This window comes from Mesoplodon bidens, assembly GCF_964165515.1.
Source record: "Mesoplodon bidens genome assembly, chromosome: 5".
Taxonomy (NCBI): Eukaryota; Metazoa; Chordata; class Mammalia; order Artiodactyla; family Ziphiidae; genus Mesoplodon; species Mesoplodon bidens.
The window spans coordinates 35,471,255-35,489,152 of record NC_138161.1 but is presented as its reverse complement, the minus strand read 5'-3'; the positions used below and the strand labels follow the sequence as shown (position 1 = coordinate 35,489,152).

Below are 17,898 nucleotides of genomic sequence, written 5' to 3'. Positions count from 1 at the left end.
TTGAGCCATTTAATCTTCTCAATATGAAAGCAGACACTATTATCATTCCCATTTTACAGAAATGGAAATTAAGGCACAAAGAGCTTAACTTGCCATGGTCACACAGCAAGTGAGTGGCAGATAGAGATCTAAACCCAGGCAGTCTAGTTCCAAGGTCTGTGTTCATTACAACAATAACATACTGTTATCCATAGAAAAGACTACCTAGGAAAGGCCTTTGTAGTTAATCTAAAATTGGATTCCAAGTATATTATTCAAAATGTTACTCAATACCCATCATTTATAGATTTCTAACTAGGAAAAACAATTCAAACTTTATGGAATTATAAATACCTAATATCTTTCCTTCTTTGCTTTTGCTACTTCTAGGAACCTAAGAACTAAGGTCTGAGCTCAAATGTCATGGATTTTTTCTGTTCTGATTTGTTGTTTTTTGCTTTTGTCAAGTATTGTTTCATTTAACACAAGTATTTTTATTAGCTACCTCAAATCCTATTTTTGAATAGGTGGTATATATATAAGCCAGTTATTGTTCTAAAGCAATCCCTCAGCCATGTGATTTGCGGCTTCCCATCTGCAATCATTGAGAACTCATTTAAAAAAAAACTGAATAGGTATATCAGTATCCTAAGGCTGTCAAGACCAATTACCAGAAACTAGGTGAGTTAAAACAACAGAAATTTATTCTCTCACAGTTCTGGAGCCCAGAAGTATGAAATCAAGGTGTTGGCAAGGTCATATTTCCTCTGAACGCTCTGGGAAGAATCTGTTCCTTGCCATATCCACCTTCTGGTGCCTGTTGGTATTCCCTGACTTGTGGCTGTATCACTCGAATTTCTGCCTTCACAGTCACATTGCCTTCTCTTCTCTGTGACTATCTCCTCTGCAGTTCTCTTCTAAGGACACTCTCATTGGATTTAGGACCCATCCAGATTATCCAGGATGATCTCCTCAAGATCCTTAATCTAATTGTATCTGCAAAGACCTTCCCCAAATAAGGTAACATTCACAGGTTCTAAGGATTAGGACATGGGCATATCTTTTGGGGGACCACCATTCAAGCTATTATAATAGGTGATGGGGGTAGGAGGTAACTTCCTATAAGCATATTACAAGAGGCTTTAATCCATGGGCTTTGTGACAAATTTTATATGATAATAAAGCCCCTGCCCCTCCCCCACTACCCCATTTTCTGGCTCTCTGCTTGGTTCTGGACTGGCAACGTTTGCCAGAGACCTGAGTTTCATTTAGGTAAAGTTGACAGATATATTGTTTTAAATTTTTTTGTTTAATTTTTAAGTCTTTTAAAAAAACTTGGATTGATATTCACCGACAGCTAAAGAGAAATGGCAAAGAAATAAAGGTCGTTCCAATAAAAAAAAACAAAAACAAACAAACAAAAAAAACTTGCATTTATCCTTCAGAGTCACCTTTCTGCAAGGCAGTATAAAATAGTTCTCCTAGACTGTAGAAAGCAGTGTGTTATTATTATTAACTATTATTCTGAAGACTCACTGCAATCTTTTCAGAATGACTCCATTACGATAAGCTCAGCTACCTGATTCTTTCTTACAAGATCTTGCACCTGAAAGTTTGCAAAACTTTCAGATAAGAAACAATTGAGAAGTACTGAAAATTTCAGATATAAACTAATCACTAGAGATAACATAAAGGCATAAAGGATGCCTGTGCTTTGAGTGAAATAAAAATGACTGTTTTGCTTGGGTAGGTCTGAGGTAAAAGGAAATTGCTTAAATTCTAATGGAGAGGACTAGATGCTCAGAGGATTTGTCACAAAAATTAGAGACTTTCACCTTTATGTCACTGGTTCTCATACAACTTAGGACAAAAGTAATTGAAAATGATTATCACCTAAAAACAATTAAATACCCTCTCTGGAAAAGTTATTTGCCTCACTCTGGTTTCCAGGTGGTAACAATCAACATCACACTGAACACTCACCACTTGGCCATCTAAGTAGAGAGGGAGAGGGTGAATGAGTCTGAAGACAGAATGAACTTCTCTTCCTCCAGGTCCCCTGAGAGGCTTGGCAGGTGGTAGAGGGGACATTTGGTTGGCCATTGCCTCTGCTGAACTTAATCCAGAAATAAGTGGATGTCAGTTTAGAGACTGGGATACCGATACTTGCCAGCCATTAGATCCACCTTTTCAATGGAGAGTCTTAGTTACAGTCTTATGCAAGATAAACTGTTAAACTACCTTTATGAGTTGTAATTTACACACCATAAAATTCACCTTTTTAAATGTATAATTCAATGATATTTTTATAAATTTATAGAATTGTGTGACCATTGCCTTATCAAGTTTTAGAATATTTCAATGGAGAAATTTCAAGGAATATATATCTAATTAAATTCCATTACTTCAAAGAAGATAATACTTATAGTACTGAGGGGCAGAGGGAGAAAGAGCAAGAGGAAGGAAGACAAATAATAGGACTTTAAAATTTCATTAAATTTTAAAATATGGTATTAATACAACTGTATACTATTTGAGCTGTCATTGTTTAAATTTTCATGTATGAATTGTCTAATATTCTGAATATCTTAAGGATTATATCAAAGTTCTTTACACGATCATAATGCTTTACTATAATGCCTTACAAATAGTAGGCATTCAAATATTTACTTTGTAAAATAAATAAAACTACCCATCCTCATGTTTCTTCCATGTTTAAGTATTCCATATCCAGAATCAATGAATAAGTTAAATATTAATATGAAGAAATTGGAATGTGTTATGGATATAGGGATGGAAAAGCCACACTTTCCTCCTAAAGTAAGTATATTATCCATTAATAATAATAGTAATAATTATAGCTAACACATATAGTGCTTACTATATGATAGATACTATCCTAAGAACTCATTAAATAATTAACTATTCTTATTTAATCCTCACTATACTTCGCAATTAAGAAAATGAAGGCACAGGGGATGGACCTAGAGAGAAGGGAAGTCAGAGAGAGTAAGACAAAAATCATACGATATCACTCATATGTGTAATCTAATTTTAAAAAATGATACAAATGAACTTATTTACAAAACAGAAACAGACTTAACAGATATCGAAAGCAAACTTATGGTTATCAAAGGGTAAATGTGGAGGGGTGAGGGATAAATTGGGAGCTTGGGATGACCACACACACACTACTATATATATAAGATAGATAACCAACAAGGACCTACTGTATAACAGAGGGAACTCTACTCAATATTCTGTTATAATCTATACGAAAAAAGAATCTAAAAAAGAATATATGTATGTGTATAACTGGATCACTTTGCTGTACACCTGAAACTAACACAACATTGTAAATCAACTATACTCCAATAAAATTTAGAAAAAAAGAGAAAATGAAGGCATAGAGAGGCAAAGTAATTTGCCAAGTTTTACGTGGGGGAGCTCTGATGAGAACTCAGGCAGTCTGGATAAGTCCAGTCACTGCTCTTATGTAACCACAAACAACTTTCAACCACTTTTTGTCAACCACTTTTCTTATCCTTGCTAAATCAGTATCTACCACTAACAAAGATCTTTTAATTCCCTTATTGTTTTAACCACCCTTACTAACTGAATTCCATGGCTAAATATTATGTGACATGGTCACCAGCACAAGTTTCTCAGCCCTACTAATCTACTATTCTCACCCTGTAAATCTCCAACTCTAGCTTCATTCAAATACTTATTTCTTTGAGCTCACACAGCCAGCTTATCAAGCAATGAAAAAAACTAATGGTTGGGCCATGTGGCACTATTTCAGGTATCTGATATCCAGCCTCTGTTGTGCTCTCATCATTATTCAGGAATCCTCTTGTCCTTGACTTGTTTTCTTTCTCATATCTCACAGTGACTAAACATCTTTATTAGCTCAAATTCTGTCACAACTTTCTACCCTTTTCTTTCTCAATAGATGAGAAAAAAATGATCAGCAGTTCCAAATCTTCAGAGATTAAATAGGAAAACTGAAAACTGCCCATTGGGTTTAACAGCTAGGTGATTTTGCATGTTTTGGAAAGAGGAGTTTCAATATAGTAGAAACATAAGTGAGCCCACAGTGTGTCAAACGGTAAATGAGATAGTCTCTCAAGCACTTGGCAATGAAGAAAGAGGAGTGTTATGGTCAAGGAAGAGGAAGAGAATTGAGGGCAGGGCTGCCACTCACCTTTGTGATTTAGGAAGAAGTGCCTCCTGTTGGTGGGCACACTCCTAAGGTTTCATAGCTTGAGGAGGGAGAGGCACCTTCATGCAAAGGAAATGGTTCTTCTTCTTCAGGGCAAATGCCTTCATTTGCCCTCTTGGTTGGGCATACCTTATGCAGTGTATGGCCTGTAAAATTGTGATTGCCTTGCATGAGGAAGGGTTTTTGGTTCTACAGTTATGGAGTTTTCTTTGTTTTTTGGTATTCCCCAGAAGCAGTCTGGATGTAGGTATGGGGAAGGCAAATTCAACAACTCTAGGTTGAGGTTTTGCCATGTTAAGTATGGTAAGGAGACAAGATAGTTAATAACACTGGCAAGTTTCATGGGTAGTGGAATCTAGGATGGGTAGCAAAGGAAAATGTGGCAGACATGATTATCCATCCTGCTTTTCCATGTCAACTGAATCACCATTTTATCGAGATGTTGGGCAGCAATGCAGTAAGGGAAGGTGGACCCAATTCAAGCAGTGAATCACAATTAATTTAAACCAAGCATGGTAGTCATATTCGTCTATGTTAGTGGTGTAGGGGTGGGTATGGGACCTAGCTCTAGCCAAAGAGCTATGAGTTTTCCCTTAGGCAAAGATGCATGGTATAAACATTTTCCTTTCCTTTAAATGTGGCCTCATGAAGAAGTGCCGCTTAGAGCTGTGGCAGCCATTTTATAACAACGAGGAGACAAAATTGAGGTCAAAGCCTACATAATGAGGAAATGAAAGAACCAAGGAACCTGGGTTATCAATGACATTATTAAAGATAAAAGGGTTATTATCACTCTTCTTTCGGGAATTTCTCCTTTGTCTTCTCAGAAACCACATTCTCCTTTATCATCACTGCTGGTTTTTATTTAAAGTTACTTACTTTCTACTTCTCTCTCTAGAGTTTGGTCACAGATCTCTGTTTTTCTTTTTATGCTCCTAGTAATTTTCAACAGGGGATATCTGTTAGTTTTAAAGAGTATGTTTCATATTATTTATACTTTAAAAGTTCTTTTTTGGTATTTTAAAAACACCTTTACTGAGCTATAATCCACATGCCATGCACCTACTTAAAGTGTACAATTCCAATAGCTTTGAGTCTAGCCACAGAGCTGTGCAACCATGACCACAATCAATTCTAGAAAATTATCATCACTCCTAAAAGAAACCCTCCCCCCATTAGCAGTCATTCTCTATTTCCTTCAGCCCTGGGAAACCAATACCCTACTTTCTGTCTCTACAGATTTACCTATTCTGTGAGCTTTATGACAAATGGGACTTGTATTATTCATCACTAATCCCCAGTACCTAGGAAACTGGCTGGCACATGGGATTTCAATAAATACTTTTTCAATAGTGAACAAGGCAGAATGGGTCCCTGCTCTCTTGGAGTTTACATTCTAAGGTGGGAGATCAATAAATAAAAGACAAAAAGATACACAAATTTTGTTAACTGTTGCATAGGAGAGAAGATATTGAGATATTTAGATAGTGGAATTAGAGGCTTCTCAGAGATGAGTTGACATTTATGGTGAGACCTCAATGAATGCTGGGAAGGAAACAGCTATGGGAAGTGAGCTCCCAATAGAGAGAAGGGCAAGTCAAGTCTCAGAGGCTACAAAGTGCTCAGTGAGTTTCAGGAAAGTCAGTGTGACTACAGAATAGTAAAGCCAGAGAATGATAAGCAGTGGAAAGGTAGGCAGGGACCAGATTATGGAAGCCTTGTTAGGGAAGAGTAAGGAGTTTATTTTTAACTCCAGGTGAACCAAGCATGTCATTTAGGTTGTACGATTTATTCCTTGCATAGAGCCTTACTGTTCAGACTGTGCTTCCAACCTGCAGAGGCAGCATCACCCCTGAGCTTGTTAAAATTACAGAATATGAGGCACCACTCAGAACTGAAAGTCTGTTCTTTTAACAAGATCCCTAGGTGATTCACATGCACATTAAAGCTTGAGAAACACTAGAGGATGGACTGGAGGTGAAAAAGAGAAAAGGGAAACCCTTAGATATGTTAGTCCAAATGAGAGAGGAAGGCTGCCTGCATGAGTGACATTAGAAAGGATGAGAAGACTGACTTAGGGTATGTCTTGGAGATACTTGGTTTAGGACTCTTAACCAGCTAAACACAGATTTCAATAGGAAGGATTTACGAGAAAAGTTTAGGATTGGAGATACAGGTCTGCGGGTCTATTGGGTATCCTGCTTCTGAGTTTCAACTGTTGTTTTATAATTTACAAATGTTTGCATGTTGTCATCTTTATGGGAAATAAGACATGCCTTTCTGAAGGTTTTCCAAGTCCTCCACTCTTTCACTTTGAGGCCCTCTGTTCCTAGACATCTTTCATCAAGTCCTTATTAACTCCTTCACAAAAAACGTTTTGAACATTTTAAAATTCAAGGTCCATGGCTGATCAACACGTCCTTATCCATAGCCCCTTGGATTGTCCACACCTCGAACTTAACTGGGACAGATATACTCCAAGCCTCTCCAGTTTCTAAGTACAAAGTAGCTTGGAAACTCCTGGGTTGGTGGGTCCAATTGTCTCGGTGCACAATTCTGTACTCTTAAAAAAGGATCTGTGAGCTAGAAACGCGTCAATTAATGGGAATGAAAGAATATAAGTAAGTTCCAAGTGGGGTAGACTACCTAGCGACCCCCATTCTTAGGCCAAGATGAAGCGATTTCTTGCCTTATCACTTCGTTAGTAAGTGGGCACAGCTGAATTCTAATGCTCTTCCCTTACCGTTTGTCTCATTCAGAATAGTTTGTTGAAAAGTTTGTTTACAGCAATTATTTTAAAAGGCAAAAGGGCCTTTTTCTTTCTTTCTTTCTTTCTTTTTGAGGTTATGGGGAATGGTAAAAGTTTTCATAATTCCAATTCTCAGTCGTTGGTAACCCAGAGAATAATACCACAACACCAGAGCATCTCTGGGACGATTACAAGATTCTCTCAGAACTTAGAGAAGAAAAGTCCCTTCCAAGAAAACCATATATCCATTCGAAGGGCGTGCCGCCAGTGAGGCTTGTTCAAAGAAAGAAAAGCTGGGGGGGGTGGGGAGTGGCACGGCGGTTCTCCGCAGCCAAGAATGGGTCAGGGTGAGAGAGGTCAAGACTGAGAGAGGTCCGCTCGGGACCGCCTCCTGGGGTGGCCTGGGCACCGGGGTAGAGACGCTGGGAGAGGAAGGGGCAGGTCTCCGCGGCCTCTCAGTGCGAGCCGCGTGAGTAGGCGGAGAGGCCTGGCGCCTCCTCCTCTCTCGGGACGTGCGTCCGGGGATCACTCCGGGTCCTGCTCCTCCCTGCCGGCGGGGGGGAAAAGGGGGACAGGCGGCCGTCCTCTCCGGCTATAAAGGGACTGGGCCTCCCGCGGCTTGCCTCGGCTCGCCTGGGCGTCCTCCCGGTTAGAGCTCCCGCTCCCCCTCTACTCGACCCTCTCGGGCCTCGGCTACTCGGGCTGCGACGGAAGATGGCGGCTCCGGCGGGTCACCCGGCTCGGGAGGCTCGGTCCGAATGCTCTGAGGAGGCGCTGGCCGCTGCCTTAGCGGACGTGCCCGAACTAGCCCGACTTCTAGAGATAGACCCGTACCTAAAGCCCTTCGCTCCGGACTTCCAGCGCAGGTACAGCCCCACCTTGGTGCTGTCCCCCGACTCCCCCCCCCCACTGCCCCCCCCCCCCCCTTCTCCACAGAACCCAGCAGCCCGCCTTTCAGCCGCGAGCTTGCGGCTGGGAACGCCTGTTGGCTCTCGGACGTGCGGGCCCCGCCCCTCGCCGGCTCCACCTCGCCGTCCCGCACCCCACCTTGGTGGGTAGCAACTTCCGGGCTTGGGCGACGTGTTGAGTCCGGTAATTGGGTTGAATGGCTTCCGGAGTTGCGGGTTGACAGCTCTTACCGCCGGACTAGAGGCAGAAGCGCTGAATAAACTTTCCTCATCCCTCTCCCCTCCCTTCGAATCGGCAGTTTTCCGCCATTGGGTGTGTGCTTTGGCTGCCAGCACCCGTTTCCTCAGGTGCTGATGCGGAGTTAGGCAACTGCACTGCAGGTTTTCTGACCCTTCCATGGACCAGAGTGGTCCTGTGAATTAGCGTGTGCATAACACCCGGCCTGTGTAATTGCGCTTTTAAAACCTTCTTGCTTATTTTATAGCAAATACTGCGATTTTATATAGGATTCTTTCAGGCAGCTTTTCTTTCCTTGTTAATATTCTCCTTCTCAGAGAAGATTAAGCTTATCTTGGTCTTTGTTTTTTACCCCTTGGGCCATCATTGACGAGTACTTGTGTTTGGCATTGCCATCCTGAAGCTGGAGAAAGGCGAGGAAAGCCAGACTTCTAGAGGCCCACTTAGTATGCTTTACTTTTAGCTTGTCTCCTGTCATGCTGAAGTTGCTAGGATAATAATTGCAGTAGTCAGCTGAACTTAAAAGGTATAATTTTTAAGACTAAAATAGTTGTTATGCTAGTTATAGTAGTTATATTTGTGAGATAAGCACATTGCAATTTAATGGTTTCTGCCCTTTTAGCAGAGCCACTTGAAAATTACCATGGCAACAGAATACCTAGTCACAGTTTCAAGTAATAGAAAACTTCTAGTAGTTACTTGGCAAGAAGCAGCATTGGGGGTAATGAAACACGGTTGATTTGGAGTTTGGGAAAATAAAAGTCTTAGGTTCATGACCTGGCATTGTCACTTATTACCTGTACTCAATTCAGCAACTGTTTATTAAGGGTCTTTTAGGAGCAAAAAGTAAGGGACACAAAGTTGAATACAACACTTCATTCCAGAGCTTGTATATCCTAATGCATGGGCCCTCCTCAAAGGAGTCACCTTGAGCTGTTGCTAAGTTAATCAGATGTTGGGCCTTTATATAAGCCATTCGGGGAGCAGCCTTGTGAAATTGCCTTCAGTGTTTACAATATGTGCTTTCAAAGAAATTTAGTGTATAATCTGCATTGTTCAGGATTGGATTTGATTTAGAAATAGTAAAAAATTTTAGAGCAAAAGATGGTGGTCCGACTTTTTTGATGACACTAATTTACTTGGATGCTTTGTAAAATGACACGTAAGACATTTCTAAAAGCAGAGTTGTGGAAATGTTTTGTCTCCGTTTCTCCCCTCTCTGTTTTAAAAAAATGATTACAAGTAGACAAACCTCCCTTGGTAAGTGTTTCTTTCATGTAATTCACTTCAGCTCCATTGGGATTGAGGCAGTTTTGATCCTCTTTCATGGTTTGTCAGAACTAATGAGAGGGACAAAGGCCAGAATAAAGAAGTGGGAGCACTCCAGTGTTCTTGATGAAAACGCTGGTCCAGTGGGTCCTTGTGCCTCACTCTGACCTGGATTCTACTTCTGGCCTTGGTTCTGAGTAATTGCCATTTTCCAGCACACATGTTCCCTTTAGGCATATCAAATAGTAATTTGGCGTTTGGCAGCAGTAACTTTTACTGTTAGCATTTGAAGAATAAAATAATTTCTCCTTCGTTAAGTGTGGTCCTGATTACTTTTCCTATTTTCCGTTCATTTCTAATAACCCACTTAGGCAGTGTGTCTTTGGCCTAACACAAATATACAACCAGTCAAACATAGATGCAAAGTATGCTTACTAAGGAGTGAAGAAAATTTAGGGTGCAAATAACAGTATAATGGTGATAGAGGAGGCGGTTTCTCATTGATGGACTGTCTTATTCTTTCCCAAACACCGTGTCTTCATTAGAAATTCCATTATGTACCTTTGCTCTTGTTTATCTTTTCTGTAACTGTAGGAATGTTGAATCAAGTGTGAGGGTTAGTGAACTACTCTGTGCCATAAAATAAAAATTAGACATTAGCGTGGGTGACAGGCCCTGTGATGTCTCATTGATTACCTCCTAAGGTAGGATTTTCCTCTTGGCTTTCCTGCTTTTTTCACCTGTTATTTGTGCTGCAATTAGTTTCTGTATCATAATTCCAACATCGTAGTGTTTTAAAAAAACATTATTTATCCCCATGCTACATGTCAGCATGAGTCAGGCTCTCCTCATGGCAATCATTCAAGGATCTAGGCTGATGAAGTCTTCATTTTGAAACATGCTTCTACAGTGGCAGGGGCAAGGAACAGAGAACATTTTGAACTAGGCACTATTTCTTACAGCTTTTGCCTAGCAATCAGCCACTTCTGCTGATACACATATTGGCCAGTGTAAGTCAAATGTGACTTATCAACCACGTGGTTGGAACAGAAAACTGACATTTGTGAACAGGAGGATGAACAACACAGTTACAGTAACACTTGTCTATACCCTCTGTGTATATAGTAACTTCTACATATGTTATAGTATTTAATTTAACCCTAATAACAAAACTACAAGGTAGGAAGGGTGGGTGTTTTTGTTTTTCCTGTTTTACAGATGAAGAATCCGAGATTCGGTTGTGATGAGTTGTTCACATGGCTTGCTGCAGCTGGGATTAATCTTTCTTTAATAAAACTGTTTCAACAAGTTCACAAAAAATGACTTCTTGGTAATTTAGTGAATACTTCTTTCTTTCTCTTTATTTCTAGCATTGGACATTTTGGACCACTTATTAGATCCTTGAAGCCATGATGTGTACTCTTGCTTTTCCTCCATTATCTCTGGTGGTTTCTCCTTAGCCTCTTTCAGACCATTAATATAAGAGATTCTCAGGGCTCTTCCCTAGGTTCCTTTATGTATTTCTGTTTTATACACATACTTTCCCTAAGTATTCTCATCCATCCCGTGAATTCCATCTATGTACTGAGGCTGCCCACATCTATCTTCACCCTAAATCTCCCCTGGTCTTAGTCTCCTGGTCTTATTTATAAATATCTGCATTTTGATGTACTGTAAGTATAAAATTCAGTGTGTATAAAACTAAACTTAGGGTTTTTCATCCCAAGCCTGATTGTCCTTTTATACCTTATCTCAGTGTGTGTTATCCTCCTCTACCACCTACTCAAGCCTAAAACTTAAGACTTATCCTTAATTACTCCTCTCCACTTCTTTTTATCTCTAAGTCTAGTCAGTAGTAGCTCCTAACTACTTTTCAAGTATATGCCACACTGTATTCCTACTGCTCTCCTGCTACTCAAGTTGCTAGCATGTCTAGCCTGGTTTATAAAAACAGTCTCACAGTTGTTCTCCCTTTTCAAATCTTCTCAACAATTCCATGGCTTTTAAGGTACAGTGTAGTCTCTTTCTCGTGACCTACAAAACTCTGTATTATCTGGTTCCTGTCTACCTTGTTAGCCTCATCTTTGGATCGTCCTTCTCTCTCTGTACCACCTAATCAGAAGGGGGCTAAGTGTAAAGGGGTAGCTAGGATGTCTGAGGGCTATTCTATAAGGGGCACTAAAATATCACTAGAATAAATTGGAAACATGATACCTGTTTTACACATGTAGTCCTTAAATAGTGAAGATTTTCAATAATTATTTTGTGTAGGCTTGTGAGAAGTAAGGAGTCTAGAAGGATCACTGAGTAAAAGGCAGGATAGGTCAAGAACTAGAAACATTTTCTGATCTTTATCAGAAGAATGATGCTTTTGGCTTAGTAGAAATGAATTAAAAAGGGAACTCATTTCTATATTTAATTTTTATTAATAGAAAATAATTTTTCTCTACCCCATAAAATAGATCTTTACCAAATGTTTAAAGAAGATCAATTTGAAGTGTGCCAGAATATTATCCAGTCTTGGATGCCACCTGTTTTGGTCTAGCCATGGGTCCAGCTATGGCTTTTGTACCTGTTACTTCTTCTGCTTGATGCATACTTTGCTTCTGTCTTGTTAGTGCCTGTACGTACTTCAGGACACAGCCTAGAGATATATTAAATGCCTTCCCTGACTTCTTCCCATCCTCAAACCTTCTTCGCACCTCTTAGCTACCACCTTGAAAACCTGTATTGTAAGGGTGATCATCAATAATCATGTAGCTGTCTTTCTGCTCTTTTGTATCTCCCACTAGGTTATTTGCTCCTATGGGTAGGCACATTGTCTGTATTGTTTGCTCACTGTTATATTCTCAGTCTGTAAAACTGTACCTGGCCTACAGGAAACGGTATAGTGTTTGAATGAACAGATGACTGAATGAATGTCTTTTGTCTTCAGCTAAAAATGTCAGGAATACTAGGATGGACAGAAGGAGAAGAAGCAGTAGTCGTCAGGAGTTATGTGTGGCAGTCTCGGGTAGGGGAGTGTATGTTCAAGGAAAAAGCTAAAAATAACCAGAGAAAATAAAGAAATTTGTTATTAATTAGATATTTCCATATTCCACAGAGACTACGGGTTTAATCACTGAAGGAATATTCAGTTTGAAGAGAGCCTCAGGTCAAATTGCATGCTCAAGAATAGGAAGAGAGGTTTTTGTGAGCTCAAGTGTGTTAAGTATCACAATTACAGTGAACATCTCTATTTTGTTAGAAATGAAAATAGCTTTTACACTGGTATCTAATCAGAATTAGAATGTAGTTTAGATTTCATGTAATAGCAACCACACCAAAAACTGATTCTCGTCGTGCAGAAATTTTATATTGTAGCTGAATGGTGCACTTTTCTCTCAGTGCCTGGCCAAGTTGTAGGCTCTGAAGAAAGTGAAATGTCAATGATTCTAGAAGGCAAAGAAGAATCCCAAAATTATAAGTCATACCTGGCCTGCTCTTCTGTACTAGCAGTAGATTCCTTTGTGCCTTGCAGCTGAGGTCTGTACTAACTCCAGAGTCACTCCTGAATTCTTTACAGTGATGGGCAAGAGGCTGTGACCTCTTCTCATTTTCAAAGTGCCTTAAAATGACTCCATGGAGCATTTGGTTTAGTTTAGGCTCTGGCGCCTGCTGCACCATCTCCTGAGAAATGACTGTGTGTGGTAACTTCTTAGAGGATTCAGTTCAGCTCCCACCAGGCTGGCCCTAGTTAGTCAGTGAGATGATAACATAGACCCTGTGAAATGTGCTATCATTTTAGATTGATAAGCATATCATGCTGCTGCTATTTAAAAGCATGTGTAAAACTTCAGTTATACATTTATAGATATTAAAGGAAAATATGAAAGGTTTTTCAGTGGAGAGAATTGCTGCTCTCAGCTACCTTTCATTCTAAAGTAACTTTACTGTTTTACAGAAGAGTAGATTCTCTTCATGTAGTGATGTCCACTCATCAGTAGATGCTCACTACTGTTTAGAATCCAGATTGGTTTTTTTGTTTTGTTTTGTTTGTTCTTAAGATCCAAGAGCAGCCCCTGTACTGTTTTGTGTTTAGGGTAGCAAGAACCTAGTACATCAACAGAAGGCAAAATTCCACATTAAACACACGTTGTTATACAATCTACATTCATTAATTTATTATACAATTGACATTAAGTTATGGTGACTTACCTGATCGATTTTTGATGTTTAAAAGATCATAAAGGACTTCCCTGGTGGCGCAGTGGTTGAGAGTCCGCCTGCCGATGCAGGGGACACGGGTTCGTGCCCCGGTCGGGGAGGATCCCACATGCCGCGGAGCGGCTGGGCACGTGAGCCATGGCCGCTGAGCCTGCGCGTCCGGAGCCTGTGCTCCACAACGGCAGAGGCCACAACGGTGACAGGCCCGCATACCGCAAAAAAAAAAAAAAAAAAAAAAAAAAAAAAGAAAGATCATAATAGCTGAGATCCTAAGTTTAGCTTCTTCACATGTGAAATGGAAAAAAAAAATAAACATAGCTGAGTGTCCATGTTGCAAAGCACAAGAGCAAGATGAAGCTTGAATTTTAGCCGTCATAAATGCTAAACAGCTTCGAATTTGAGAGCAACTTAGTCAACCTCTGTGAACCTCAGTTTCTTTTTTTGAAAAATATGGATTGGACCCACCTTATAGGGGTTTCTTGAGGATGAGGAATATATGTGAAGATATCGCTTCTTTAATCCTGTATCCTGAAATCAACCATCAGATAAATAACCTGACCGGAAATTCCCCACAACTCTTCATTTTGCTGCTTAACAGCCTCTTTACTTTAAGGGGTTCCTTCTCTTTCCTAGTAGTGCATTTGTGTGAATGAGGTGAGGAGGTGGTAATTTTAATCATAATCTAGTGGAGCAAGAAAAGAATATGTTTACATTTTGATCCTTAATTTGGAGAGGAAATGATACGGCAGGTGCCAGTTTACTACAAGCTGAAGGCAAGATGAATTCTGGGACGTAATGAGCACAAAGCTCCCTTTATTGAGAGAGGTAAATGCTACCCTGCAGAAACCCCAAATCACTCTTCTCTTGATCTTCCGTTTCTGTCTTTTCTCTTCTTTCATCTGACTGCTAAGTGTTCATATTCTTGGACATCAAACAGCTGCAGGGATTTTCTTCCTCCTGAACTCTGGATGCTTGGAGGAATGGTCATACCGAGTATACTAATAGCAGGAATGACTTTGAAAATAAGAAGAAAAAATACATAATAGCAGCTTAGAAGTTTACAAATGAAAGAATTATCTAGTGGAGTCTGAACTTATGATCTATTAATAAGACAAAAATTTAAATCCCATGTCTTACCTTGTCTTTTTTATCCTCTCTTTTTTTACTTGATGATTTCAGTTCTTTTCAGTATGTTTGAATTTGCAATGAGATACATAAAACAAAGGAATGGAGTACTCATGTGTATTTTAGTAGATCCATTGAAGGATAAATTACAATTAGACAGTTTCTGGGTATGTGCTCCAGGTCTGTAATCTAAAATGTGATAATCAGAAACCAAGTCTGCAAATATATTTCTTGTATAGATAACCTTGAAGTTTTCCAAATATTTAGCAGTGAGAAATATTTCTTTTACTAATAAAATCATACGTTACTCAATATCATCAATATAATTTATTTTTATTTTCATAAATGATAAGCAAGTAGCCACAGGTTGTATTTAATTATGAATAGCTGCATAACACAGCTACATTCTCTATTACTGAATGTGATAAGATCAGTTACGCGTTTAGGTGTAAGTAACAGAAACCGAACATACCCTCAAAGAACAGAAAGTCCCACAAACTGTGATTTATGGAAATAGAGGTTTGTATTTCTCACAAAGAAAGTGGGGGTAAGTGCTTTGGGCCTTAGCATTGACGCATCATTTATCTTTTGGTTCTACTATCCTTAACATATGGTCTTGATTCTAATGTTTAGAAGATGGCTGGGCATATCTAGGGCCCATATCTGTCTTCCTAGCAGGAGTACAAGCTAACTCACTATGTCCATTCTAGCCAAGCATAAATTAGTTTACCTGTAAACTCCATCTCATTCTTTCAGTTTACAAATTATTCATCAGAGCTGTCCCATGGCATGGCCATCCTTACTTGAAAGTGAGCCTGCATAATCAAGGCTTTCAGTTGTATGCATATCTTCCTGAGAAATGCCTTTTTGTCTCATCTGTCACAACTTGCCTGGGCTCTTTCCTTTGCTCCAATGAGGAGACAATGTCTGGCTAAAGGTAAAAAGTCCCGGTGATACCATGTTGTAGTTCCCCAATATCATACCTGTGTACAAATCTTTCTGAGCAGAATCCAGGCATTTCCACTTCTGAGAGAAGTCTTCAGCCACATCCCTCAGTATCACCAAACTCTGGGGCATGGCTTTCACTTTGCTCTACCTTGTATTTCTGGATTTCTGTATTTTTCTGGATTCTTTTCTTGGGACAAATACAGACACTTTTGCTTGCTCTAGTCCAAAATGAGCCTGTCTGGTTTCGCTTCAGCCCCCTGGCCCAACGATTTGGGGAGCACCTCTGTCTTCTCTTTTTAATTTCATAGGTATTTTACTCTTAAAAATAGGATGTTTTGACAGGAAATGAGTTTGTCAGTTACTACTAATTTTTTCATGTTCTCTTGGGCTCATTCAAAAATGATCTGCTTTATTTTTAAGTTATTTGGAGAATATTGTATTTGTGGGGTTAGAAAGAAGAAAAGGACTAAAATAAAGATGACAGTTTATGCTCAGTCTTTAAAACATGAATTGTCTTTTGTTACCTAACTACATGCAAGTTTATGGGCTTTCACATTATACTTTTTTATTCTTTTAAAAGATTAAGATGTGTAAGCTTTGTTCTTCAGAACATACCTGCTACAGACTTACCATATAAATATAAGATTTTTTTTTTTTTTTTTTTTTTTTTTTTGCAGTACGCGGGCCTCTCACTGTGTGGCCTCTCCCGTTGCAGAGCACAGGCTCCGGACGCGCAGGCCCAGCAGCCATGGCTCACGGGCCCAGCCGCTCCGCGGCATCATGTGGGATCTTCCCGGACCGGGGCACGAACCCACATCCCCTGCATTGGCAGGCGGACTCTCAACCACTGCGCCACCAGGGAAGCCCTAAATATAAGATTTTATCATCACAGAGAAGCCCAGTATTTCATCTTTGACAGTAGACCAAAGAACAATTTGTAGAAGAATGGGACTCCTCTTTTGACTGTAAAGACAGCATAATGATTCCTCTTTGATGTCAGAATAGATCAGTAATGTGTGTGGGGTCATATTAGTTTCTTTTTTTTCCTAAGAGGTTATAGGTCTATTATCCATGATCATCTTAGGCTACTGTTTGGAGGACGTGAGTAACTAATGTATGAGTTACTATTGCTTTTTCATTGTTTTACAGTCTTTTCTCAAGAGGATTGATTATTCCAGGATTCTAGAGATTCACAAACAAATTCATATTTGTCATCTCCAAGCATTTTTTCCCCCTCCAGTTCTCATTTTTCAGCATTAACAATCTCTCATACTTTTGTTTGCTTATTTGTGCATTTTTTTGTTTACATGTGGGAGTCTTCCATCCTCTTGACCATTTCAGTTGGCAGTGCTCTTTTGCTTGTGCAAGTTGTGCTTGCTAGTGAAGCACAGCAGCATAGTGAAGCAAATGGATCTCTTTTTGTTCAGTTCCCTAAAACGCCTTTTATTGAAAACTATCTGCTATCCATGCAGTATTAGGGAAACCTCTACTCACAAATTCAACACATAAGCAGGAAATACAGAAAAACAAGAGTGTTATCAAAACTGAAGTTTGGTTGTAGCAGGTTTAAGGTACCTTTAGAGGGCATTAAAAAATATAGTGAATTTAGAGAATTGCAAACTTTAGACTAGATTTAAAAAATTATTTTGAAATAATTATAAACCACAAGGAGTTGCAAAAATAGTACAGAGAAGGCCCCTGTTCTATTAGCCAAGCTTGCCCCAGTCGTAATATCTTGCTTAACTGTATGGCAGTTTCAAAACCAGGAAATTGACATTGATACACTCTGCAGACCTTATTCAGTTTTCAACAGTCTTTGCATGCACTTCTTTGCAGTTTTATCACAAGTATATATTAATGTAACTGCCACTACAGTGAAGATACAGAACCATTCCATCACCACAAAGGAATTCTGTATTCCTTTATACTTATACTATTCCCACTCCCTCTATCCCTAAACTCTGGGAATTACTGATCTGTTTTACATTTCTATAATATTTTTCATTTTTTGAATGTTATATAAATTAAATCAGAGAATATGTAATCTTTGAAGATTGGCTTTAAAAAAATTTTTTTATTAGGGTATAGTTGATTTACAATGTGTTAGTTTCAGGTGTACAGCAAAGTGAGTCTGTTATACATATACATATATCCACTCTGTTTTAGATTCTTCCCTATATAGGCCATTGCAGAGTACTGAGTAGAGTTCCATGTGCTATACAGTAAGTCCTTATTAGTTATCTATTTTATA

The 17,898-nt window shown here is 39.4% G+C and overlaps 1 protein-coding gene across 1 annotated transcript in view; it reads left to right on the top strand.

The window, feature by feature from the left end:
- Positions 1-7,420: 7,420 nt before the first annotated feature.
- The window catches only part of GBE1 (1,4-alpha-glucan branching enzyme 1), a 296,584-nt gene continuing 286,106 nt past the window's right edge, over positions 7,421-17,898 (top strand). Inside the window, exon 1 of the mRNA XM_081235731.1 lies at positions 7,421-7,819. Within this exon, the coding sequence (XP_081091857.1) occupies positions 7,668-7,819 (152 nt within the window). The 5' untranslated portion in view covers positions 7,421-7,667. The remainder of the gene's footprint in view (positions 7,820-17,898) is intronic.